Source organism: Ranitomeya variabilis, chromosome 3 (genome assembly GCF_051348905.1).
Source record: "Ranitomeya variabilis isolate aRanVar5 chromosome 3, aRanVar5.hap1, whole genome shotgun sequence".
In the NCBI taxonomy this organism is placed as follows: Eukaryota; Metazoa; Chordata; class Amphibia; order Anura; family Dendrobatidae; genus Ranitomeya; species Ranitomeya variabilis.
Window position 1 is genome coordinate 69,389,471 of NC_135234.1, and position 27,549 is coordinate 69,417,019.

The window sequence follows — 27,549 nt, forward strand, 5'->3', positions numbered from 1 at the left end:
TAGCCTCAGTGAAACGTATCTCCCCTTCAGAACTTGCTCAATGACTTTGTCACACTGCATTGTTATGCTCCTAAAAATCTAAATTTTCATTTTTATTATTTTGTAAATCCACCTTTTGTCTTTCAACACTGCCTGAATCCTTCTGGACATGGTCTCGGTTCAGATTCACGCATGACTCCACCTAAATCTGTTCCCAGGTCTCTTCTGCACGTTCCCAAAGTTGGTGCATATTGGTCGACTCACTTGGGTATGTATAGTTTTTTTTCTTCAACTCTACCCAAATGTGTTCGACTTGGGGACTGTGGGGGTTATTCCAGCACCTCTACTTCATTGTCATTGAAATATTTCTTCGCCAGTCTTGACGTATGCTTCGGGTCGTTGTCCTGTTGGAACGCTATGTCATTCTTTTCATACCCATGGTACTGGAGTGTACGAAGTCTCGTCTCTTGTAGGATACTCGCATATAGCTCAGCATTGAGACCACCATCGATCCTAGTCAACACCTTTTGGCTGTGAAACAACCCCATATCATCTGACTTCCTCCACCGAACTTTACAGTTCTTTCAATTTTTTGATCCGTTAGTCGCTGTTTCTCTTGTTTCTTCCAGACCCATTTTCACCCATCAGAGCTTAGTGTATTGACTTTCGTCTCATCACTCCAAAACACCCGCTTCCAATCTTCTACTCTCCACTTTTTGTTATTTTTTGGCAAACTCAAGCCAGCACTTTTTATGACAATATTGAAATCGAGACTTTTTTCGGCCCACAGTTCCAGATATCTGTAACTTGCGTTGCACGATTCTTGCATGGACATCTGTGATTTAACTATTACTAAGCTTATGGGCCACCTCCACTGCCGTGTTTGTCGCGCCAGAACTGATAGACCTTGGGAAGATCTGACTTGTTGACGTCCGCCTCTTGGCTTTTGGATGGATGGACTTCATTTTGTGTTTTTCCAATTGTTGTGGCACTCACATGATGCAGATTGGCAATTTTCTTGGCCGAGAGACTGCTATCGATGAGCTGGATGATGCTATTTATCTTTTCTTCATTGCTGCTCCTCGATTCGAACCAGACTTTTCCCTTGGGAATCAATCTAATAGCACACTGAGCTATTCGTGAATTTGAGAACAGGTTGTAATTTGTAGTATACAGGAAAAAGATTTTTCCACCATCAGGAGCAAAACAGTAACAATGCAGTGACCTGACGAGAATCTGTATCACTAATCATATGCTAAGTAGTTGCAAGATTTATGTATGAGATAGCCAAGAGGATTGTCTATGATGATTGTCTCATGATCCAAGCCATAGTGGATTGTGAGATATGGAGCCTGAAAGTCAAAAGTTCAAAACATTGCTACCCTTTTGCTTATCACTGTATTTGCATAATGTGAAGGCTATTTTTTAATTACCGTAGATCCATAGATTATGACCCTTCTGTTTCTGAGTCACAGTGGCTGCTCAGAATCATTTCTAACCCTTTTGGTTCTGGTTAAGTAGTGGCCGTCTCTGATGAAGGCCTATGGATAGGCATATAGTTGGAGGAGGAAAATACCAGCAACCACAAAAATAAAAAATGTAGGGATATATCTAAAACGTCACATAAAGTCTATTAACATCAGGGAAGACAAGTTAAAAATACTTAAAGAAAAAAAAAAGTGGGGATGAAGACACCGGGTCTACACGTTACGAGCTGTCCTGGCAAAGTGTGTCCAAAAGTGATGAAGATTATATACTTTCAATGCCGACTATTGTTAGTATCAATAGCAATAAATCACTTGGCACTCAGAAGTTTTATGCAAGATGAAAATGAATATTTTGTTTATTTTGTGCATCCAGTCCAAATGTTTAAACGTTTTCGGTCTAATCACAAGACCTTCATCAGAAACACTTTTGATGTACTGGAAGCCAAAAAGACAGCAAACTCTGTGGGCCCAGAAAGCCAGCAAAAAATAACCGGAAAGGTGTGCCTTTATGGTCCTGGAGAAGTAGGAGATACACGCCGTAACAGGGCGACTAGGTCGCAAGGGAAGTGGCGCTGATGCTGCTAAGTATGTGGCGCTGGGTGGCAGGGGTTGCTGTTAATCCCGGGACCGCTGATATTGTTAGTATCAAAACATCGCCCTGATGCTTTTCGAGAAGGTGTCTAGATAATCCTGAGTCTAATTTTCAAGGTATTAGGAATGGCATAATGCACATGTTCCTCTATATAGTGGCATTTGTCCATTCTAAAATAAAAAAGGTGTTCAATACATGTTCTTTTTGCTGTATAACTCTGCGGAGATTAGCATAATCTGCTAACGCTTTTATGTGGTCTGACGTATACCGAAAGAAAAGTTTCCTAAGTTCCACCCTTTGGACCTCCTGGATATTGCTGAGCTACTGGATGCTGCATATTGGCGCACTTTATAACTATACATCGGTTCTCCAGACCTGCAGACACTTCATGTTTCGCCATATGGCTTTCATATACCTTCATACTGCGTTATTATGGAAAAATTGATTTTTTATTTTCCTGCTGGATTCAGAATGCAACAGAAAAAAAACCTGTATGCCACCATATAAATTGAGAGGGATATGGAGGTTCATTATTGCCATAAAGGTTGCACGGAGATGTAATATGGTCATGTGCATAAGTTCTTAGACTTATTCAGAGACAGAATTAAAAAAAAAAAAAAAACTGGCACAAAAATATAGAAAAATTCTGAAAGGCCTCTCAAAAAGTAAAGAAAAAATATAATTGGAAGTGCGACTGCAAGGAGAATATGGAGTTATATCCTCACTACAGCCGCTCACTCCCTGCACCGTGACTGACAGCCTGTTCTGCACACATACGCTGCGATACAGGATGTCAGTCATGTAACAGGGGCAGTGATAACTCACTGTGTAGTCCGCGCCGTCACCGCCCCAGTAACAGGAAGTCAGCGGCTGCAGGGAGAATATAACTTTTATTTTCTCCCAGTAGCTGCACCTCTAATTCGATGCCTGCACATGTTTAAAATGGTATTTGCCTGCAGATTACCGCTGTCTACGGGTAAATAAAGATTTTTTTGCTGATAGGTTCCCTTTTAATGGCATTTTTCTTGAATAGTAAGAAACCACTGCCGCCCAAACACCCGGCTTCCTGAATGCACTCCTAATTGACATTTCGGACTAGCAGTATCATTGTGCCACAGCCTCAAACATTTGCTCTCCGATTGTGCAAGCTGAGGCAACTTTACCTGTGCAGCATGGGAGGAGCGCAGGGGCACAGAATCTGGCCAACTTTAGAGCAGCACTTATGTCTTCTATTGCAGAGAGCTTGTCAGCGCTGTGTTCCTTGTCTAGGACAGGGGTGAGAATCGACAGGCCCATGGGCTATTTACAGCCCGCAATAACTTTATCCGGCTCCCGGGCAGATTTCGGGGACCACAGTGCTTGGGCCGGCAGCTGTGTTTTGATGGCTGCTGGCCCTTTCGTCACTTCTTGCTTTGCGAGCACACACATGCAGTGTTCACTACTGCACCCTGGCGTGAGTGCAGTGACACCAGTGCCGGCGTCAAGACTTATTTTGTGAGCAATTTGTATGGCCCCCGAAGAATGCTATGAAAATCCAAATGGCCCTGGCAGAAAAAAGGTTCCCCACCCCTGGTCTAGGACATCAGGCACCATTGTTGGACCGTAGAGGTGCCGGTAACCTAAGTATTGAGCAAGTAACATGCAGAATTAATAATCCCACCGTTCTTGAGAGTGGGGTGTTATTTTTTTTATTTTTTTTGTGAGACCACACCCTTGCTCTAAATGGGAAATTCCTGTCCTGCAAAAAAAAATGTAGTTCCCGGGATCGGTGTATGAGTGATACTCTCACTTTATAAGCTGCACTACCTCGTGATATTAGCAATAAGGGATCATGCAGACGTCCGTAGATCTCTGATTACGGGCGGCCATGCACAGACTGACCGCGTGTCTCCAACAGGAGCGTGATGGCGTCGTATATTTCTATAGCATGTGTGTTTGTTACATCAAGCAATGTGACTGCTTCTGGGCGGCTAAATTGGCACCGGACATATTGATCAATTGCATCCTGTTGGACTGCGTTTATGGAACAGTGGGAGCCCTTTAAATGCAGAAGCCAAAAGAAATCATTTGCTTCCATGGCGTTTTCTTGGCTAAAATTGGCGCCTGTGATCTGGAAAGAATTTAGTTTCCTCTTCCAGATGTTTTATGATGCAGGTTGGCTCATCGTAGAGATCCGCATTACTCTGGCTTCTACGTTAATGGTCCAGTTAAAGTTTTCCACTGCACTAAAACGTGATGTGCTGCTCCCCCTCCAGTACACATTTTACACATACACTCACCGGCCACTTTATTAGGTACACCTGTCCAACTTCTTGTTAACACTTAATTTCTAATCAGCCAATCACATGGCGGCAACTCAGTGCATTTAGGCATGTAGACATGGTCAAGACAATCTCCTGCAGTTCAAACCGAGCATCAGTATGGGGAAGAAAGGTGATTTGAGTGCCTTTGAACGTGGCATGGTTGTTGGTGCCAGAAGGGCTGGTCTGAGTATTTCAGAAACTGCTGATCTACTGGGATTTTCACGCACAACCATCTCTAGGGTTTACAGAGAATGGTCCGAAAAAGAAAAAAAATCCAGTGAGCGGCAGTTCTGTGGGCGGAAATGCCTTGTTGATGCCAGAGGTCAGAGGAGAATGGGCAGACTGGTTCAAGCTGATAGAAAGGCAACAGTGACTCAAATCGCCACCCGTTACAACCAAGGTAGGCCTAAGAGCATCTCTGAACGCACAGTGCGTCGAACTTTGAGGCAGATGGGCTACAGCAGCAGAAGACCACACCGGGTACCACTCCTTTCAGCTAAGAACAGGAAACTGAGGCTACAATTTGTACAAGCTCATCGAAATTGGACAGTAGAAGATTGGAAAAACGTTGCTTGGTCTGATGATTCGGATGGTAGGGACAGAATTTGGCGTAAACAACATGAAAGCATGGATCCATCCTGCCTTGTATGGAGCATCTTTGGGATGTGCAGCCGACAAATCTGCGGCAACTGTGTGATGCCATCATGTCAATATGGACCAAAATCTCTGAGGAATGCTTCCAGCACCTTGTTGAATCTATGCCACGAAGAATTGAGGCAGTTCTGAAGGCAAAAGGGGTCCAACCCGTTACTAGCATGGTGTACCTAATAAAGTGGCCGGTGAGTGTATATATATTATAATATAATATAAAAACCCTCTGCTTTACTCCTCCTCCCTGGGTCCACCGCTGCTTCCTGGTGTCTGCGTTTCTGAAATCACATTGTCTGCAGCGCCGTCAATCAGTGAGAAGAGGTTACGGTAATAGTCTCCAAAGTTTAAAAAAAATTTTAGCTATGTTTTTCTCTGTTTGCCCCAAATCTTCAATTTCATGAATTCACACGAATTGAGTTACATGATTTTAAAGGAGTCTTCTGGTTTTGGAAAACTCCTGTCTGCCAGCTGAAATTTGTTTAAAAAAAACAAAGTTCTTTACTCGCCCTCCCCTGGTCTGGCGCTGCTCCCGATGTTTATTATTGTCTGCAGTGCTATTGCCACGTGACCATCGCTGCAGCCTATAACTGAGCTCAGCGGCCCTGCCGAGGATGAGGGCACCAGCCGATTGGCTGCATTGCTGTCAAAATGAAGTCAGCGCTGCAGACAATAGCAGGTTCCAGGAGCGGCAGTGTAGACTCCATGCTGGACCTGGGGAGAATGAGTAAAGTTCTTTAAAAAAAAAAAAAAAAAAAATGACTGCAACTCTAGGATGATTTTTCCAAAATGAGATAACCCCTTTAAGGTAAATCCACTTTACTCTTCCACATTGTGAATCCATTATACTGGGGACATGGCGTTATACAGATGTGAATATGTGCTTGCTGTGTTGCTCACAGACCTGCTCCATGTAGAAAACGCTCATTGCTGACATTAGTGTCATGGCTTATTTAGCTCCTTTGTTACCCTATCTGTTGTCAGCAGAGCATACAACTATGGGCGTTTGATTTCTATCCAAATGGCAGCCGATTAGCCAATAAGTCCATGCTGTGCCTTTACCACCGGTGGGGAGTTTAGTATGCAGAAACAAGCAGCTCCGCATACTCTACCCCCTCCATCCCCCCATGTTTTGGATGATTATTATCTACGACGTTGCTGTCTATCAAACCCCATTATTTTGTATAGTGTCATGTCAGGACTTCTTTAATTCCATCCTCTCTGTCGTTCTCATTTTTCCCTCCATTTCATTCCTGCATCGGTGCCCCGTGTCCTCCCTCGCCGGGAGCGGTGACTGCAGGTCACCCTCCTAATGGTCATCGGTGGATGAAAACTTGAAACATCAAGTAAATTGTTTCTGTCAGCCGCTTTGATGTTAAAATCTCGATCTAAGACCCTCATCTTCCCTGGCAGCAAAATCAAAGAGCTGATATTTCCCATCCTCAAGCTTAATTTTGTTGTTTTTTCCCCTTCTGTTTGTGTCTGTTCTATGCTGTCCCCAATTTGTCTCAGTTCATATCTCCGAAGTATCTTTTATTGCAGACTTTTTATATGACATCAGTAGCCTGACACGGTCTTAGAAAATTGCTGTGAATCCGCTCGCTCTACTTCTACACTTTATGCCGCTCGTGCTCTTTGCTCTATATAATGCACAGACTATCAGCTCTGACACTGAGATTTACTCACCGTCTGTCCTTTTATATTGGAATAATCAAATAGAAAGAAGGGGTTCATTTATAAACACTAAATGGCCAATAGTACGTGGACACCCCCTCTATTTAGTGGTGTAGGGATTCACGCTTTCTGGTGGGCATTAGGTAGTGTTCACACAGGCAAAGTGGTTTGGTCCAGACATGCAGTTTTATTTCTTTCATAAAACGCCAAGGGATTAAAAACCAAAACAGCTACTTCTGGGCACAAAGGTATAACGGCAACTAACCAGTTCATTCAGCAGGCACATATACGAGTAGGGTGGGCTCACCCGAACAGATTAGTACTTTCTCCCGGAGCAAACTTTACACACAGGAGAGGTACGGTCCTACCAGTCTCGGTATCACCTTCAGCCTGAGTTCTAGCGCAAAACTGAAGCATGCACAGTTCACACTGAACAGGTTTCAACTTCCACATGTTACTCTGCAGCTCCAACACACAGACTGCTCAGCTTTCCTAACTGACCCATGCAGTCTCCATTCAGAGAGAGACCTTGGCTTGTCTCTCTCCCTGTTACAGATCACATTTGGCTGGTTGCTCTCCATCTTCAACACACTGTACTCAACATCCAGCAGACTGACGTAGGGTGAACACATTTTCTGGTTCTTGCTCAAAGCTAACCAGTTGTGCTAAGACTTAACCCAGTCCTACCTGGCTTTGCTACAGTGGGTACGACCCTTTCTATGACATATTTTGTATGCATCCATTTCCATGTGGAAATTTTAACAGTCAATTGAGTCGTACTGAAAATTTCATTGAAGAGGAGGCCACCTTCTCATCACTTGAAGGTACACTATATGGACCAAGGAATCACGTCACCTCCACATTACACCGACAGGAGATTTTGTGCCCTACCATTCTAAATCCATAGGTATCAATATGGAGTTGGTCACCTCTTTGCAGCTATAACAGCTGCCACTTTTCGAAGGATTTCTACAAGATTTTGGAGATGTTTGTCCATTCATTCAGAATTTGTGAGGTTGGACACGGATGTTGGATGAGTGGGCCGGGCTCTCAATCTCCGATCATCCCTAAGGTGATGGATGGGGTTTAATTTAGGGATCTGTATGGCCACTAATTTTTTTTCCACACCAAACTCGCACTACCATGTCTTTATAGACCTTGCATTGTGCACTGTGGTTACAGTCAGACTGGAACAGAGCGAGGCCTTTCCTATACTGTTACCACAAAGCTGGAATCTACAATTGTCCAAAATGTCTGGAACAAAAGAGCCAAGGACAACCCCTGAAAAAACAAGCCCTCTTCCACTAAACTTTAGAGTTGGCACGGTACAGTCAGGAGGGTAACGCTATCAAAGAGAAGTGTGATCCTGCTCCAACGTCCAGTGGTGACTGCTTTACACCACTCCATCAGACATTTGACTTTTGGGTTATCAGGAGTTGTATGCCAAAATCATCAGTATTAAAACAATAAAAGACCTGACAAATTTCAGTTGGTGGATAATGAATCTATAATATATGAAAGTTTAATTGTAATCATTACATTATGGTAAATAATGAAATTTAACACTATATGCTAATTTTTTGAGAAGGACCTGTATAAGACAGTAGACACAACTGCAGACATATAAGTTATAATATTTTAATAGTCGCTGGGGACTAGTCAGACAGGCGGGTGCCTGGTGGCTTCTCCCCACCCACTGCCCTTGAGTGACAGGTCACTCCTAATCTTAGCGTGCGGGGACAGATCAGTCACTCCAGGGCAGCAGGTGGGGAGAAGCTGCCGGGTTACCCGCCTGTCTGACTAGTTTCCAAAGCGCCAATGTTTTTTTCTGAACGCTGCAGCCTTTCGGAGTCAAAACATATATGTCTAGAATCGTGTAGCCACTGTCTCATATTTGCTGCCCGTGGATCGGGCATCATGTAACGGCTGTTAGGTTCACTTTAATGAAAAACCTGAATTTAATATTTAAGGCTGGATTTGGACATCTTGTGTTTTCTGGTCTGTATAATGGACCTCTATGCATGGACAACCTGGGGGTCTCCTAACCCAAACGCAACAGCCTTTTATATGCCAATGAGGCTGTCCAGGACCTGCCACCGTCCTGGCATAGCGGTTTGTATTCGGACAACATAACAGCGATGTGTGAAAACGGCCTAATACTAATGTCCCTGTAGTGTCGTTCTGTCTTTTCTGAGTTTCTCCTGGTAACTTTATTTGCTGTGGATTTACATGCGGAAAATCAGCAGCAGAATACAGTTCCAGCTAAGTAGATAGGATTCTTCATTTTCATCTCGCAGGAGATCTTTTCTATTTGTGCAGAATTAAACGCAGATGTCTCGCTTTGTATTTAATACATCTAATATCTTGGATTGGAAATACAAATCCGGAGCAATGTTCTTCATTGGAAAAGAGAAAATGGACAAGGTTTTGGGTTTGTTTGTTTTTTCCATAGAACAAAATGGTAACTTTTGTGAATGTTTTACATTTTTTTGCCTACGTTCCTTAGCTCAGTTTTCTGGGTTTACTGTACAGCTGTTGTGCTTCGTTACATATCATTGGGATGAATCTTGACTTTAAGTAAAGCAAGCCATGCTCCAAATCTAGCGGAAAGTGTGGGTTTTCATCACCAGGTCCAATTGACAGGTGAGAAGCCAAAGAGTCTTAGAAGTTCTCCTCATACTTTTTTACATTTTTGGTGGCCATAGAAGTTATACATTTCTGAAATTAAATTTCAGGAGGCTTTCCCAAGAAAGCATATTTTTTCCCTTATCTATGGTAAATGTCTGATCACTGGTACCCCACCGCTAAGACCCCCACCAGTCATTAGAACCGGGGTCCTGGGATCTCTGCCTACAGTTAAGAGGGGCTCTGAAATGAAGCGGTGGTCAGACATGTGCCATTCAATGCCCAAGGGACTGTTAGGGCCTTAGACTTTTAATAATAATGATCTTGGAGGTTCCAGAGGCGAGACCCCCTACCCCTCTCGGAGTGATCGCACGTCACATGGATGAGTGACAAATGTCCATTATGGAAAACCTCCTTAAAATACCAAGATCAGCTTAAAAAAAAGTTTAGTAACCTCACCGACTATACCGAGCCTACTGCGGCCATAGCAGCTTCTCGTGACACATCCGGATTGTTGTACAATGTCCTCACTTCTTTTTATAACTTGTTTGAAAGTTTTTAATCTTGGCTTACTTTACATTACTGACATCATTTATCAGTTTTAGTTGCTGGTAATGTTCCTGCCGGGTGTTTTGTAGAGTCAGGTCGGCGTCCTGCTCGCGGTGACTCTTGGCGCTCGTGGCACACATTGCCAAGGCAACAGCTCTTATACTGTGTCGTGTCGGTCCTTTGTAATCTTGCCGAATGTTCGTTACTCATTGTGACCCGTCTAAAGCTGTGAGACGCTTGAGGAGCGAGATGACACCAAAAGTCCTGGACATCTGTCGGCTCGCAGGGTTAAAGAGCCTCTGTCTACCAAATGGTTTTGTACGGTACTAGACCATTTATACTCCTAGATTAAATAGTTTTTCTTTATATAAAATTTATATTTTGATCCTGCTGAATTTATATTTTAGCCAAACGGTACCTTGTGAATATTTCTAAGGAGGTCCCTCCGTACCCCTACCCCTCTAAAGTACAACCTCTAGCATCTTCTTGTGCACACTGACCACTCGCAGCCTTATTTCCCGATTTATCCCTGATAGCGAAGTCTGTGGATTAATGAATGAGCCAAGCACTGCCTGTATGATTTCTAACCTGCCCCATGTCCATACACGTTCATTCGGCGGACCGCTACCTCTGCTGATTCCCTCTTACACTTGTGGATTTCAGCTCCACCATGTCAGATTTTTGCTGCATCTGTGAAAGGTGAAGTGTGCACAAAATCAAAACCTTTTTGCAACTGAATCGCTCCATGGGAACACACCTTTTAGGCTAAATTTGGTGCAGACTTTTACTTAGAAAAGTCACAAATGATGCTCAACAAAAAGGAGCAAGAGACTCGGAATGATGTTAATGACCTGGCTGCTACACTTTCTTTTTTTTATCGTAGTTGATGCCCTTCTAATGTTTACCACTTGCATTCTTTCTGCATGTAAAAGTTCAGTTCTGCATTGCGAATCTTCTGTAAAAAAGTATATAAACCTATATTAAGATTCTGCAGCTTTCCACTAATGTGCTATGAAGAAGCAATAATGACCCATGTGCCTGGCTTTTCCTACTCATTAGTGCATCGGTCACTTTCTGCTGCCGCTGTCAGCATGTGATCTGTGCGCTGTGGAAGCTGACATTCCCTGTGTGTGTGATGACTTGCCGGATCTGGAGCTTTATCCTGATGCTGCCAACTGGGAAAAGAAAACCTTTTATTCCATTTTATACCGCCTGTGACATGTGCTGGATTTTCACATTGTCTCAGTAAATACTCATATTTCTCTAGAAACATTGAAGTTACTGAGTTTTTTTATGTGGCTTCTTGGTTTGATTTTGTGTGTGGAGTATGTGGGGGGGGGGGGTTTGTTTCTTTTGTTTTCTGTAGGAGAAACTCCTTTAAAACTGAATTGTTGCTTCATTTGTCACATGGAAGAAAACACCTGGAAAAAACAGCACTTCTTAGACTATAGGTATCCTTTCACAAAATAAGTAATAGGGCACTTACTCACAGAGTATTTGAAGGGGGTAAAAGGATATAAAAAAAAAAAGGGGTATTATCGTCAGGAAAAAGGATCAATTTACGGCTATGTGCACGCAGAGATTTTGGAGCAGAAACTGAGTGGAAACTTTCTAAAGTTTCTACTTTGAATACTCAGCAGAAAGACTCTTTGTTCTCATACTGGAAGGGTATGTACAGGCTGAGTCTTTGTGCTGAATTTTTGGAGCAGAAACTGAATGTTTTTGAGGAGATTTGGAAGAGGATTTGGCGAATCTCTGCTCCAAAAACCCATCAGAAAGCAAATAGAATCAGTGTGTACATACCACAAACTCTTCAAAACTGCTTGAGAGAGCAAAACAACTCCTTCAGCAACTCCCTAAATAAGCAGTTTCCACTCGAAACTGTTTTTTGACTGCATGAAGCCTCCTGAGTCCGCACATGGTCTTACTGTGCCGACATGACTGCCTCACATCTGCTGCCGCCTCTGATGCTCCTTCGCGTCCACACAACTTGCATCCTGGTTCTAATTTCCTTTTAAATAACGCTTTTTTTTCCCTCCATTCCCCAGACATTAAGCACAGACGGATACCAATTTTGTTTTTCGCTAACAAAATGGACCTTCGAGACTCCCTGTCATCGGTGAAGGTCTCGCAGTTGCTGTGTTTAGAGAACATCAAGGACAAGCCATGGCATATCTGGTAATGGTTCTATTATTGAGAGGCGCTTGTGTGGGCACGGGAGAGGGCTGTTTGTCTGCTAGAAGAGCCTATAAACCGCGGGACGGGGGTCCCGGGGCTGCACATCGGAGGAACGCTGAGCACAAATCATTACGGGAACACTTCACACTGTGGTTGGAGAGCTCTCCCCGGGATTTGTTTCCTTTTTGGGCCTATTATGTATTACATGTTCTATCTAATATTGGTCCACAAATCTGTAGAGGGGTGGGGGGAATAGCCGTAAATCTGCCGGGCATTATTGGAGGTCCGGCGCAGCCCCTGACACCACCCGCAGGCGTCTGTGCCACGTAGGCCCCCCAGGCAAGAGAATGACAGATTGTTAAGTTTCATCCAAAAAACATGGTTATTTTTATTTTATTTCCATTTTTTTGTCCATTTTTTTTACATCCGTGTGTTGTCCGTATGAGATCCATTTTCATACATCTACACTAAATAATGTATATGATCAAATACAATTTCCTAGGTTAATGGAAATGTTTCCGGAAATATCGGATGAAACTCTGATAATCTTTTTTTTCTTTTTTGTAAAGCACCCATAGACTCGAATCTCTCTCCCGAGACTTGTAAGAAAGTAGTGCATGCTGCTATTTTTTATTTTTTTATTATTTTAGTTTTTTATCTCCTATTCTGTTGGACAAAGGGCTGTTCAGGTGAACATTTTTTTTTCCTATGGTGATACCATAACGTAGATCAGCACGCTGTCCTATTACACATCAGACCGCACACATCCAATTTATACGCTCGTCTGTATGAGCACTTAAGGCTCAGCAAAAATTTTCTTATCTGTTCCCAAAAAAAGTAAAGCCTCTGCCATCCATTCCAATGTTAAAAACGGACTGTGCACAGATGGCGCCCGTGTGTTGTCCGCGATTGTAATGGACCCACAGATTTGTATCAGTGATTTTGATCTGTGATGTTTTTTTGGTTTGAACACCACCATAGACTATAATGGCCATTTGTGAAAAATGGGCGTCTTCATGAGTCCTAGGGCTACATTCACACCTGTGTTCAGGCATTCCGGTTATTTGGGTTGTTTTTTTTAGAAAAACAGAAATAATGTCCCAAACAAATCTGTTGCAAAACTGGTATAAACGGAAGTAGAAGACCTCGTTGATTATTGTGGGGTTCCTCTTGGTTCTGTTATAGGTCTGGTTTTGGATATAAAAAAAAAAACTAAAACATTTTATTCATACATTTTTGTCTCGTTCTAAAAACTGACTCCAAAAGAAACCAGATGGATCCATAATAATCAATGTGACCCTTTTACTTCTGTCTGTATCAGTTAAGCAGCAGATTTGTTTAGGACATGAATTCCATTTTTCTGTTCCAAAAAAACCGGAATGTCCGTATGCAAATGTGAAGATCTCCACAGATCTACAGCTGAAAGTAACAGAGCCTCCTCCATCCGTCTTCACCAAGGGTCCAGGTTTTGGTATCAATCACTTTTGCTCCAGTTTCCCCATGAGCACCCTTCCTGCTCCGTCGCCTGTCGTTCAGGGTCTTCAGACTTCCGTGGCTTGGTTGTGTCCACCCATCTGTGAGCTCCTGATTGTAGATCCCTACTGTCCTTCTGCGAAACAAGAGCTTATTATTAGGGCCAACTACCTAGGATTTACCACATTGGCCTGAAATGTGCAGGTCCACTATGGCCGCCCCGTCTTTTCAAGTGTTAACTGTTCTGTCATTTGATATTAATAACCAAAACGTCCATTTTCAATAAATCATCGGTGTAATTGGGACTTGGGACTTGAGTTTCATGGCCTGAGTAATGTGTGTCCTGAGGAAAGAATTGGCCAACAAAGTTTGTGAAGATTGTGAAAACTCTTTTATTGCTGTTCAGACTGTAAAGAAGTAATCAGGAGGAAAGATACGGCGTAATACAATGTCTGTCCGCTCAACCTGTGCCTTATAAATGATGATGCACCGGGGCACAGTTTTTTGGAAGTGAAATAATTACGTTTCTTAGGAAATGATGGATGAACCGCAATGTTTCCTTAATGCACATAGGTGGATTTTATTGTGTAGAAATGTGCTTTCCGCAGATGTCTATCCTGGAGCATTGCTCCGCTTTCTCATCTTCACCACGGTCTTATGTTTAGGGGTCTGTGCACATCAGTAGTGAATCTACACTAAGCAAAAATCAAAGGGTGAAATCTGCAGTGGCATCCGAAGCATACACTTACATGTTGTACCTTTACTGTTATACACAGCAGAAGATGCTTTACATTCCTGCTCCATGGGAATATACCCTTTAAGGGACTCTGTCAGCACAGAATGACTGTACAAACCAAGCACAGGAGCTCAGTGCACCCTTGGTGTGGCCAAACCTTTAAATGCACCTTCCCACTTACTGTGCTGCTGTCTTCAGTATCTCATATATCAGAAAAGCATCTTTCATTTACTTATATACTGTGATTTCCTCCTTGCCTATTGTCTGTTTTTGCTCCCCTCCCTGAGATTGTATATACTTTCTCCCCTACCCACATCGTGAGCATCTGTGTACAACCCTCTTCCTGCTGATAGTGTTGTAAATGAGAGTAGAGACATGGGACACAACTGTGAAAGAACTCTTACACATTTGTAACATTTTTGCAGATTGCTCAGCTAGATAAGTCACTCACAGACACTGCAGCAGCAAAATGGCAGATTATTTTCAATGGAAACTGTTTTCATATTGTGCTTAACTCTGTGTTTAAGAAGCAAAAGAACAATAAAACCGTGTGTATATGGCCTTTAGACACTTCTGGTTTGGTTAAACTGGAGCAAAAGTTTAAAATGTGAATGGGTTTTGCATGGCTATCTACGTCATGTTGCATTAATTCATGATTGGTGTTTTGGGGGTTTTCTATAATTAGGCCAAGAATAGATGATAAGTGTTGGATCGCTGGGACCCGACCAAGCACAAGACCAGCAGTCCCCTATTTGTACTGAATCTGCGGGACTGGCAGCAATAGCACAAGGCTTTCTCCTTTACCCCCACAGATTGTGAACGCAGTGGTAGTTTGAGCACTGCTCCATAGAAATGAGGGGCACACAGCGGCAATTCCCGAGGAGAGGGGATCCTTGTAATCCAATACTTATATATAGGTTTTTCCAATAAGTTTTGATTAGGCGATAACTCTTTAAAATCAAGGGGACGCTAAGGTATTCAAAGTGCTATGGTGATTCTTCCACTCAGGAGACATCATATCCTTTGCTGATGATGTCAGTGTGACATTTTCACCGCTGCTAAATCTATGTGACATAATCAGAACTCCTATGTAAGGGGTCTACATTAAACACCAGTCCAAACATGTTCCAGCTCCTGCTTGGTAAACAGCAGGGGTATTCTGAAGATACTCTCTGCACCCTGGGGCAGTGCTCGGGGGGAAAACGTGCCAGGAGCGAGCGGTGCCACTGCTAAAATGTAGCAGACTACATGAATATTGAGCCTTATCTGTTATCGTCAGGGTTATCTAATGTCTCCATCACACTTACATCCATAACGAGGAGGCGTCAGGGTTGTCTAATGTCCCAATCCCATTTGCATCCATAACTTGGAGGTGTCGGAGTTGTCTAATGCCCCCATCTCAGTTACATCAATAACGTGAAGGCGTCAGGGTTATCTAATGTCCCCATCACATGTACATCCATAACTTGGAGGCGTCGGGGTTGTCTAATGTCCCCATCACATGTACATCCATAACTTGGAGGCGTCGGGGTTGTCTAATGTCCCATCACATGTACATCCATAACTTGGAGGCATCGGGGTTGTCTAATGTCCCATCACATGTACATCCATAACTTGGAGGCATCGGGGTTGTCTAATGTCCCATCACATGTACATCCATAACTTGGAGGTGTCGGGGTTATCTAATGTCTCCATCACATGTACATCCAGAACTTGGAGGCGTCGGGGTTGTCTAATGTCCCATCACATGTACATCCATAACTTGGAGGCGTCAGGGTTGTCTAATGTCTCCATCACATGTACATCCATAACTTGGAGGTGTCAGGGTTATCTAATGTCCCCATCACATGTACATCCAGAACTTGGAGGCATCGGGGTTATCTAATGTCTCCATCACATGTACATCCATAACTTGGAGGCGTCAGGGTTGTCTAATGTCTCCATCACATGTACATCCATAACTTGGAGGTGTCAGGGTTATCTAATGTCCCCATCACATGTACATCCATAACTTGGAGGCATCGGGGTTATCTAATGTCCCCATCACATGTACATCCATAACTTGGAGGCATCGGGGTTGTCTAATGTCCCATCACATGTACATCCATAACTTGGAGGCATCGGGGTTGTCTAATGTCCCATCACATGTACATCCATAACTTGGAGGCATCGGGGTTGTCTAATGTCCCATCACATGTACATCCATAACTTGGAGGCATCGGGGTTATCTAATGTCCCATCACATGTACATCCATAACTTGGAGGTGTCGGGGTTATCTAATGTCCCCATCACATGTACATCCATAACTTGGAGGTGTCGGGGTTATCTAATGTCTCCATCACATGTACATCCAGAACTTGGAGGCGTCGGGGTTGTCTAATGTCCCATCACATGTACATCCATAACTTGGAGGCATCGGGGTTGTCTAATGTCCCATCACATGTACATCCATAACTTGGAGGTGTCGGGGTTATCTAATGTCTCCATCACATGTACATCCAGAACTTGGAGGCATCGGGGTTGTCTAATGTCCCATCACATGTACATCCATAACTTGGAGGCATCGGGGTTGTCTAATGTCCCATCACATGTACATCCATAACTTGGAGGCATCGGGGTTATCTAATGTCCCCATCACATGTACATCCATAACTTGGAGGCGTCGGGGTTATCTAATGTCCCCATCAGAATACATGGCCCTTGAATAGATAAGTGATGTATATGTTACATAGTGCAGCCTATGTGAACTGTTCTCCTGTGTCTTCCAGTGCGAGTGATGGACTGAAGGGCGAGGGTCTCCAGGAGGGGGTGGACTGGCTGCAGGGTAAGTGACGGTATTTGGGTTAATCACCGCGGCTTTTTTGTTGTTGTTTTTGTCGCCTTCATTTACGTCTGCCATTCTTTCATATTATTATTATTTCCATTTCTCCTGCTATCAGACCAAATCACACAGTGAGTACATCAGCATTTCATTGGCTTATTCTGTTTTTGTTTTTATTGCCTCCAATCTCCTTTTTTTCTATAGTCCTAAATATTTCTATTTCTGTGTTCTTGTCATTGGCTGCGGCACATCACACATTATTTGGGGCTGTGTGTGTCCCCTGTGTGTCTATATGTAATACACACTGGATATATGTTATTTTTGGACTCGTCTCGGTATTCTTCGGCTTAATAATAGAAGCAGGTCAGCTCTCTCTGCATTTACACTGCTTAAATTAAATCTCACAATAAGAATTAGCCATGAATTATTCCCCCTCTCATCTTGGCAGTAATTCCCACTCTTGTGCGTGAAGCCGCTGGCGGTTGCGATGGCGGGGCTGCGCTGTCACTCATAGACTGCACTCATGAGCTGTCACTCATACAGCTTCTGGGGAAGCCAAGAACGTGACCGTATAAGCTCCGGGCCTGTAAGCCGGCTCGCCATTTACAGGCCGCAACTACAGCAAGGATTCGAAAGGCTCTCGTCATGGAACCTGAGCAAGAACAGTGTATTGGGCCCTTGCTCCATAATTGCTCCCAATGGAGCCCCCTTATAATTATATCCACCAGGAATTGTGAGCTATGAAATTCATTAATACCTTGGATGTAAAGGAAGCTGCTTTTTGAGCCCCCGTCCCCCCAGTGTAGTTGCACAGGTGTTACAAATTGCATATCCACTCCTGCATTCCCAGTAGGGGGACGATTTTTGTGGCTCCCATTAAAGCTATGTATAATGTAGAGGACGCGACCCTGATTCCAGTGATGTATAACTTTACTGGTTTTTAGATCTACTGGTTCTCTGACTGCTGAGCTCTGAATAATCCTGTGCACAACCCGGATTGACACCTTTCTTTATAAATAGGACCTTTCACCACATTGTATGTGCTAAACTAGCCACATCAGGATTAAGTATCTGGCGATCTGAATAAAACATTTTTTATTTCTCATTTCCATGATAATAGCTTGTAAACTAAGGAGGCGGATAGCAGAGATTCTTCAATGGGGGTGTTTACTTTTTTTCCCCTGTAAAGCCCCCGTCACACTAAGCGAGGTCGCTAGCGAGATCGCTGCTGAGTCACAAGTTTTGTGACGCAACAGCGACCTCAGTAGCGATCTCGCTATGTGTGACACGTAGCAGCGATCAGGCCCCTGCTGTGAGATCGCTGGTCGTGTCGGAATGGCCTGGACCTTTTTTTGATCATTGAGGTCCCGCTGGGTAGCACACATCGCTGTGTTTGACACCTTACCAACGACCTCGTTGACTACAACGTCACACAGGACGTCCCTCATCGAGGTCTGAATCGTCATAATAGCTGCTATGTGACAGGGTCACAACGACCAACGACATCGTTGTACAGGTCGCTACAGGTCGCCGCATCGGTGCTGCGTCGTTGGGAAGATCTCACTGTTTGACATCTCACCAGCGACCACATAGCGACGCAGCAACGATCCCTGACAGGTCGTATCGTTGTCGGGATCGCTCTAGCGTCGCTAAGTGAGACGGGGCCTTAAGACATTGCCTTATCTTATAGAAGAGTTGTTGTGCAATAAAAAAATAAATAAACTTCCCTCAGAGTCAGAAAAATCTTTTTCTGTGTAATATGGTAAGACACTTGTCTAACCAGGACACACAGATCACACTGCCGGCTATTACTGTGCAGGGGAAAGAGAGCATACACCGTTCTACATCTATCCCGGGCCGAAAGGCATTACTCCCTGATACTTGGGATAGATGTAGAGCACTATGTGTGACAAGCACTGATCACACCCTAATGCTCTCATTTCACAGCGCTGTCTTACAGTGAGATAAGAGCTGTAGTGTGTGATCCGTGCTTGTCACATGCACATCTCTGCATTTATCCTGGGCATCGAGGCATTACTCCCCGATACTTGGGATAGATGTAGAGCGCCATATGTGACAAGCACTGATCACAAGCTAAAGCTCTCATTTTACAGCACTATCTTACCGTGAGATAAGAGCTGTAGGGCGTGATCCGTGCTTTTCACATGCACAGCTCTGCATTTATCCCGGGCTTCGAGGCATTACTCCCCCGGTACTTGGGATAGATGTAGAGCGCCATATGTGACAAGCACTGATCACACCCTAAAGCTCTCATTTTACAGCATTATCTTACAGTGAGATAAGAGCTGTAGTGCGTGATTCGTGCTTGTCACGTACAAGGCTCTGCATTTATCCTGGGCATCCAGGCATTACTCCCTGATACTTGGGATAAATGTAGAGCGCCATATGTGACAAACACTGATTGCACCCTAAAGCTCTCATTTCACAGCGCTGTCTTACAGTGAGATAAGAGCTGTAGTGCGTGATCCATGCTTGTCACGTACACCGCTCTGCATTTATCCTGGGCATCCAGGCATTACTCCCTGTTACTTGGAATAGATGTAGATCGCCATATTTGACAAGCACTGATCGCACCCTAAAGCTCTAATTTCACAGCACTATCTTACAGTGAGATAAGAGCTGTAATGCGCGATCCATGCTTGTCACATGCACAGCTCTGCATTTATCCTGGGCATCGAGGCATTACTCCCTGATACTTGGGATAGATGTAGAGTGCCATATGTGACAAGCACTGATCGCACCCTAAAGCTCTCATTTCACAGCGCTGTCTTACAGTGAGATAAGAGCTGTAATGTGCGATCAGTGCTTGTCACATGCACAGCTCTGAATCTATCTGAGGTACTGGTGCGTTATTCCCCAATGCCTGATATAGATGCAGAGCACTGTCTGTGATGACACACAGCTCTCCGCTACTCTCTCTTCAGTCGTTTCTGGCAGTGAGATCTGTGTGATCTGGTTAGACAGTCTCGCCATATCACATAGAGAAAGTTGGTGCTGACTGTCTCTCGTGTTCTTTTTCCCCTGCAGGACGCCTTCTGTTTATGATTGGGCAACATCATACACAGGGAAAAGTAAACACCCCCCAAGGGAAGAATCTCTGCTAACATCCCCTTAGTTATAGCGGAAATAAGCATATTAACCTTTTATAACCCAATATATCGATGGAGATCAGAAATTTAAAATGTTTTTTTGTTTGTTTTTTTTTTTCACATCTTCAGCCACTTCATCATGCTATAAAATGTGGCAGCGGGTCCTCTTTATAATATCATGTCCATATGACTTAGGGGGATTCTCTCCTCATATTCACGTCAATGGCAAGGACTGTGTACTAACAAACCTGCAGCGGTCTCCATACAATGTGCTGCTATTAAATAGGAGATCGCATGTGATGATCACAATGTTTTATTACTGTTTAATTTGGCGTATAATGCAAGTGTTGTAACTAGCACAAGATTAATGGAATAGAAGAATAATATCAGTGTTTTGGATGTAATAATTGTGTTTCGCCTCCATCCCTGCACTTTGTATGGATGACTGTTGGTTGTGATGTTCCTCCAGCAGTGCAGACATTGGCCACTAGATGTCAGGGTTGATTTACGGTGTGTGGTGACCGTGTGTGCACCGCAGGGCTGCGCCGTCCCGCACTATCACACTTCTGGACAGTGCGTCTTTCCTCAGCAGTGCTATACACAGAGGAACTGACGCCTTTTATTTAAGCATGATGTCCGGGGAAAACTAGAGCATTGCCCATCCTAATCATGCTGGAATGACAGTAGAGACTGACACATAAGGATAGAGAGAGCTGGGGAGGAAGGTTGCTCCTTTTTTTTTTGTATTCCTTGGTAGTTGCTATGGCTGCAATTTAATTAAAAAAAAAAGGGGGGGGGGGGTTTCTCATATGGACAACAGCATTCAGACGGCCCCTAGGGAAGTTGTCATGGCTAATGTTACATTGGTTTTCTTACATGGATGCCCCTTGGAGGGGGTAACGCCTCTCTGTGACGCTGTTTGTGGAGCCTCTAACATGCAGCAGTTCTCAGGCAAACCCAGCCCAAGCATCTTTTACAGGGACCCTCAATTTGAATGTCTACATGTAATACCACACTTTACCTGTAGTGGCCACTGCTGGAGAACTGAGTGGCCTGCGGGAACTCTTCTTGGCTAAATCCGCTACTTGATCATCTGACCACTATTGCATATTAAAAAGGGGCGCTTTAGATGCCTAAAATTCAGCCCACCCGTAATATCTTCCACAGGATTATTAACGAACCAACACACCGTCCGCACGTCTGTCCTTACCCTAATGCTCGTCTGTTAAGACGAATACTTGAATATTGGAGGTGACAATGTGCTGTTAAAAGGTTGGAGAACTCCCAATTTTTGTTCAAGAGTATTAAATAGAATCTGTAACCAGGATCTTGCCACCTAGACTGAAGATCCTGATTGCAGCGATGTGTCACTTACTGGGCTGCTTGCTGTAGTTTTTATAAAATCACTGTTTTATTCTATGGAGATTATCACTAGAGGACTAGTAAACCTGCCGCCATATGGATCTGAGCTCCGTATAACCCCCTCCCCTCCACCACCGCCTCTGATTGGCATCTTTCTGTGTACACAGCCAATCAGTGGTGTGGGCGGGGTTATACAGGGCTCCGCATTCAGAGAACTGCTACATCTGCAGCAGAGAAAACAGGGATTTTATCAAAACTGCTGCACCAACTAAAGTAAATGCCATGTCACTGGAATTGGGGTCTCCGCCCCTACATCATGCTGCTCTTAGATAGGGTAACAAAAGCCTGGTGACAGATGCCTTTAATTAAAGGGTAATCCCATCTTTATTGGTGGGGGTCATTGATCCTAAGAATGGATGAACATAGGACATGAGCGGGGTCTCCCGGACCCTCGGATCAGTGTGTATGACTCAGTGACACTACGGGTCAGTGTGCTGTCCGAGGACATAATGGCCAGCACCAGGACGTGTGTCTGCAGCCTGTGGGATGGGACAGGTCAGTAGTGATCCCTGCTGGCAGTGATTAGCCATGTTGGTGGTTCCATAAATCCCTACCCTATTACACCTGACCGGGGCCGGGCTTAGGTCACAAACCCTTCTGCTAGAGTTGAGGATTTTTTGTTTTGATCCCCAGAGTTCCCAGATCCTTTATAAAAGGAAATCCCTGCATCATTACACATCGTTCCCCCAAATATACGATCTGTCCACTACGTCCTGATGATGATCTATGAGAAAATGTCACCTCTGAAGGAGACATTTGTGATTATTCCTGCCAAGGTAGTGTGTGGGGGTCCTGAGAACATCCTGCTAATGTCTAATCAGGAACAATATGGCCAAAAGCAATGAAGTAAAATAACAAAAGCGCCATGTCCCTGATTCTTCCTCACTTCTCCCTGCATTGGTCACCTGCCGCCTACATACGAGACTGTTGCAGCCAATCACAGACCTCAGAAATCTGCTAATCGTCTCCGTAATCACCGCCAGTGATTGGCTGCAGTGGTCACCATCTCTGTAATCACCGCTAGTGACTGGCTGCAGTGGTCACATTAATGGACTGCACGTGGCGGCTGCAGACACTAAATTGAAGAAATCCAGGAGCCACTGGAGGGACAGAATGTAAGAGAAAGCCGGATCGGGTAGTAAGTTATGGGTGTTTGGTGTTTTATGGCAATATCTGCCTTCAAGCAACTTTGTTTTCTCACTTTATCTAAAACCTTTATTTTCCTAATGCCTTTGTTATCTAAGTGTTGTTACATTTCCACCTAAATCTCTCCTCCCCCTCTGATCCAACATGCTGCAGTCTGAGTTGGGCTGTTTCCGTGCTCATCTAAGGGGACCGTCACACAGTGCCATTTTCATCGTTACGACCGCACGATTCGTGACGTTGCAGCGTCGTATAATTATCGCTCCAGCGTCGTATACTGCGGTCACACGTTGCAATACACGGCGCTGGAGCGATAATTTCATGACGTATTTGCGATGTAGAAGCTGTTGGTTACTGTGCGCACATCGTATACAACCTGTGTCACACAATGCAATCATGCCGCCACAGCGGGACACTAGACGACGAAAGAAAGTTTCAAACGATCTGCTACGACGTACGATTCTCAGCGGGGATCCGGATCGCAGTAGCGTGTCAGACACAGCGATATCGTAAATGCATCGCTGGAAAGTCACGAATCGTGCCGTCGTAGCGATGAAAATGGCACTGTGTGACGGTACCCTTAGACCGGTCCTCAGCGTTAGACACTATTGACTACTACTGATCTTCTCATCCCTTAACCTTTTCCTGAATTTTATCATCTCGCACTAACTAAATTATGTCTTTATGGGATCAAATAACTAAAAATTGGCATGTGCATATATGTATTCCACCCTTTTGCGATGAAGCCCCTAAAAATTTCTAGGGCAGCAATTACCTTCATAAGTCACGTGCTTAGTGAAAGGACGTCCACCTGTGTGCAATCTAAGTGTCACATGTCTGTCAGTATATACACTTTACCTTTTCTGAAAGGCCACAGAGGCTGCAACACCATTAACAAGAGGCGCCACTAACCAAACAACACTATGAAGACCAAGGAGATCTCCAAACAAGTCAGAGACAAAGATGTTGAGAAGTACAAGTCAGGGTTGGGTTATAAAAAAAAATAAAATAAATACATTTAAAAAAAATATTCCAATCTTTGATGATCCCCCATGGAAGAAGGTGCTGTGGTCAGATGAGACCAAAATGTAACTTTTTGGCCACCAAGGTAAACGCAATGTCTGGCACCAAACCAACACAGCTCATCACCCTAAGAACACCAACCTTACAGTGAAACATGGTGGTGGCAGTATTATGGTGTGGGGATGTTTTATGGCCGTAGGGATGGGGAAATGGTCCAAGTCAAGGGGAAGACTGATGGTGTGAAATACAGGGATATTCTTGGGCATAACTTGTTTGTCCGTCGGTGATTTGAGACTTAGACGGAGGTTCACCTTCCAAAAAGACAATGACCCAAAGCATACTACTAAAACAACATTCGAGTGGATTAAGGGTAAACATTTAAATGTTTTGGAGTGGCCTAGTCAAATCCCCTTTAATCCAATTGAAAATCTGTGGTCACATTTGAAGATTGCTTTTCACCAAAGGAAACCATCTAACTTGCTGGAGCAGTTTTGCCTTGTGGAATGGGCAAAAATCCCAGTGCTAAGATGTGGAAAGCTCATAGAGACTTATCCAAAGCAACTTGCAGCTGTAATTGCCACAAAAGGAGGCTCTACAAAGTACTGACTTTTCCACTGAAGTTTTCAGTAATTTTGTCTTATTTGCTGTTTACTTCACAATGTAAAGAAAACCAAATGTTCACAGTTCTTTACATGAACTGATGCAAATCCTCAAAAACAGTGAAATTCCAGGTTGTGAGGTAGCAAAACCTGAAAAAATGCCAAAGGAGTTCATACTTTCGCAAGCCAATGTATACCTTCAGCCTGGGACAACTCGGTCTCACAGCTCCCAGTGCCTCTTTTATATGGACGACACTTAATTCTACCTCATTGATTCTCTGTCCAGAAGAAGAGCGGCGATCTTCCTTTTCCTCCTCCCACTTTCTACAACTTATAGCCAAAGCTGAACTCATCGGGTTTCCCTCTTCCTACTCGATCCACCTACCAGACATATCAATCACGGCTAATGACACTTCCCCCGTCTAATAAGTCCATAGTCAGGGTGCAGCCTTTGATTCTTCAAGACACACGTCCAAGCCCTCAACAATTCCTGTTGCCTCCACCTTTTTTTCGGATCCCGTTTTGGCGACTGCCAGGCGAATGTTACCACCTGACTTCATTATGCCAACTGTAAAGTTTGGTGGATGAGGGATTATGCTATGAGGTTGTTGTTTTTTGGGGGAGGGTTAGCCTAGGTTTCCTAGTCCCAGTGAAGGGAAATCTTGATGCTTCATGTTACCATTTTGGACAATTCTATGCTTCCAGCTTTGTGGGAGCAGTTTGGTGAAGGCCTTTTTCTGCCACAGTGCACAAAGCAAGGTCCATAAAGACATAAGTTGGGGGTGCTTGGTGTGGAAGAACTTGACCGGTCACACAAAGCCCTGACCTAAACCCCACAGACCACCATTAGGACGAAGCAGAGTAGAAACTGGGAGCCCATTCCTCTCCTCCAACATCCGTGTCTGATCTCACCAATGCTCTTCTGAATCGATGGTCAAAAATTATCACAGACACCTTCACAACACCTTCACAATCTTGTAGAAGATCGTGAGCAGTTCTAGCTGCAGAGGAAGGACCAATGCCATGTTAATGTGGAAGACCATGAAAGCTCCTGCAGATGTCCTCATACTGGTGTCCATATAGTGAGTATACAGCCACATCTTCCATGTTACAGCCGTTCGCCATGCTAGCTGCAGATAATTACAGCCACGTCATTACCCATAAAACATTTATGGGGCAGATTGGGAACTCGGCTGTTTAATACCACTTCTTTGTAGTCTGTATGTTATCGCAGACTCGCCATCACGACGGCATTTACTGGACGTGAGCATTTAATGATCCGTCTCCAGTGTCCGGACATTACAACCACTTTGCTTTTTTTATAAGGGTCGCGACGTCCAGGTTTGTGTGCGGCCATGATCTGTAAAATGCCTCTTGTAAATGTCTGATCTTCAGTAAAGTAATGAAGAGGATTTCTATTAATGAGATTATTGGTGGGAAAATCGTATAGATCCTTGTACTCTCGCTGATTCAATCCAAGCAGAATGTGACACATTTGGTCAGACATGGAAAATAAAGCGGCATAAGAAGAGCTTAACATTGACGCTCCTGTTCCAGTCAGGACAAGACCCCCATATTTCTGCTTCAGACGAGGCATTCTCAGATAAAAATGGTCATATTGAAGCGCCATGGAATAAATGGCATAATAATAATAATAATAATAATATTGGATTTATCACTGACATTATTTTTTATACCATGTGTCAGGTTATCAGATTTGGAGCTAGATAATTGCATTTAATTTTATAATTCAAAGCTCTCCCCTAACCCGAGAACTGGACTTTGCAGATCCCCATCTTTACTGAATCAGTCCTGCACGTGCTCAACCTCTGCTGCATTCATTGGCTATGGCACTGTAGGAAGTAGCAGAGCTCTGTACTCTGCGGCAGTCCTAAAGACAATTAAGCTATCGTAGAGCATGCACACCTCTGCTCCATTCATTGGCTATGGCACTGTAGGAAGTAGCTGAGTGCTTTACTCTTCAGCAGTCCTAGAGACAATGAAGCTAATGTAGAGCATGCACACCTCTGCTCCATTCATTGGCTATGGCACTATAGGAAGTAGCTGAGTGCTGTACTCTGTAGCCGTCCTAAAGACAATGAAGCTATCGTAGAGCCTGCACACCTCTGCTCCTTTCATTGGCTATGGCACTGTAGGAAGTAGCTGAGTGCTGTACTCTGCGGCAGTCCTAAAGACAATGAAGCTAATGTAGAGAATGCACACCTCTGCTCCATTCATTCACCATGGCACTGTAGGAAGTAGCTGAGTGCTGTACTCTGCAGCAGTCCTAAAGACAATGAAGCTATCGTAAAGCATGCACACCTCTGCTCCATTCATTCACCATGGCACTATAGGAAGTAGCTGAGTGCTGTACTCTGCGGCAGTCCTAAAGACAATGAAGCTAATGTAGAGAATGCACACCTCTGCTCCATTCATTCACCATGGCACTGTAGGAAGTAGCTGAGTGCTGTACTCTGTAGCCGTCCTAAAGATAATGAAGCTAATTTAGAGCATGCACACCTCTGCTCCATTCATTCACCATGGCACTATAGGAAGTAGCTGAGTGCTGTACTCTGTAGCCGTCCTAAAGACAATGAAGCTATCGTAGAGCATGCACACCTCTGCTCCATTCATTGGCTATGGCACTGTAAGAAGTAGCTGAGTGCTGTACTCTGGGTAAAGCCAAAAAAGAGAGAAGTACAAAAACTAAAATAAAATTAAGAATATTTAATTAAATGGACCATAATTATGGCAGGTAAGGCTACTTTCACACTTCCGTTGGTACAGGGCCGTTGCAAACTGTCGGCCCGACGTACCGACGGACGTTGTGCTAAATTTAGCACAACGTGGGCAGCGGATGCAGTTTTACAACGCATCCGCTGCCCATTGTGATGAGCGGGGAGGAGGGGGCGGAGTTTTGGCTGCGCATGCGCTGTCGAAAATGGCGGACACGTCATACAAAAAAAGTTACATTGAACTTTTTTTTGTGCGTTGCGTCCGCCAAAACACGACGGATGCGACATGTGTCCATCCGTCGAGATCCGTCGCTAATACAAGTCTATGGGCAAAAAACGCATCCTGCAAGCACATTTGCACGATCCGTTTTTTGCCCATAACGACGGATTGCGACGGAGGAAAAAAGACGGAAGTGTGAAAGTAGCCTAAGACAAACTTACACAATCAAAA

General features: G+C 44.0%; 1 protein-coding gene across 2 annotated transcripts in view; it reads left to right on the top strand.

The window, feature by feature from the left end:
* Positions 1–27,549, top strand: part of ARL6 (ARF like GTPase 6) — a 69,178-nt gene that overhangs the window by 34,367 nt on the left and 7,262 nt on the right. For both annotated transcript variants that reach the window (XM_077294110.1, XM_077294109.1), the window contains exons 6-7: positions 11,906–12,035; positions 17,014–17,069. In XM_077294110.1, the coding sequence (XP_077150225.1) occupies positions 11,906–12,035; positions 17,014–17,069 (186 nt within the window). The remainder of the gene's footprint in view (positions 1–11,905; positions 12,036–17,013; positions 17,070–27,549) is intronic.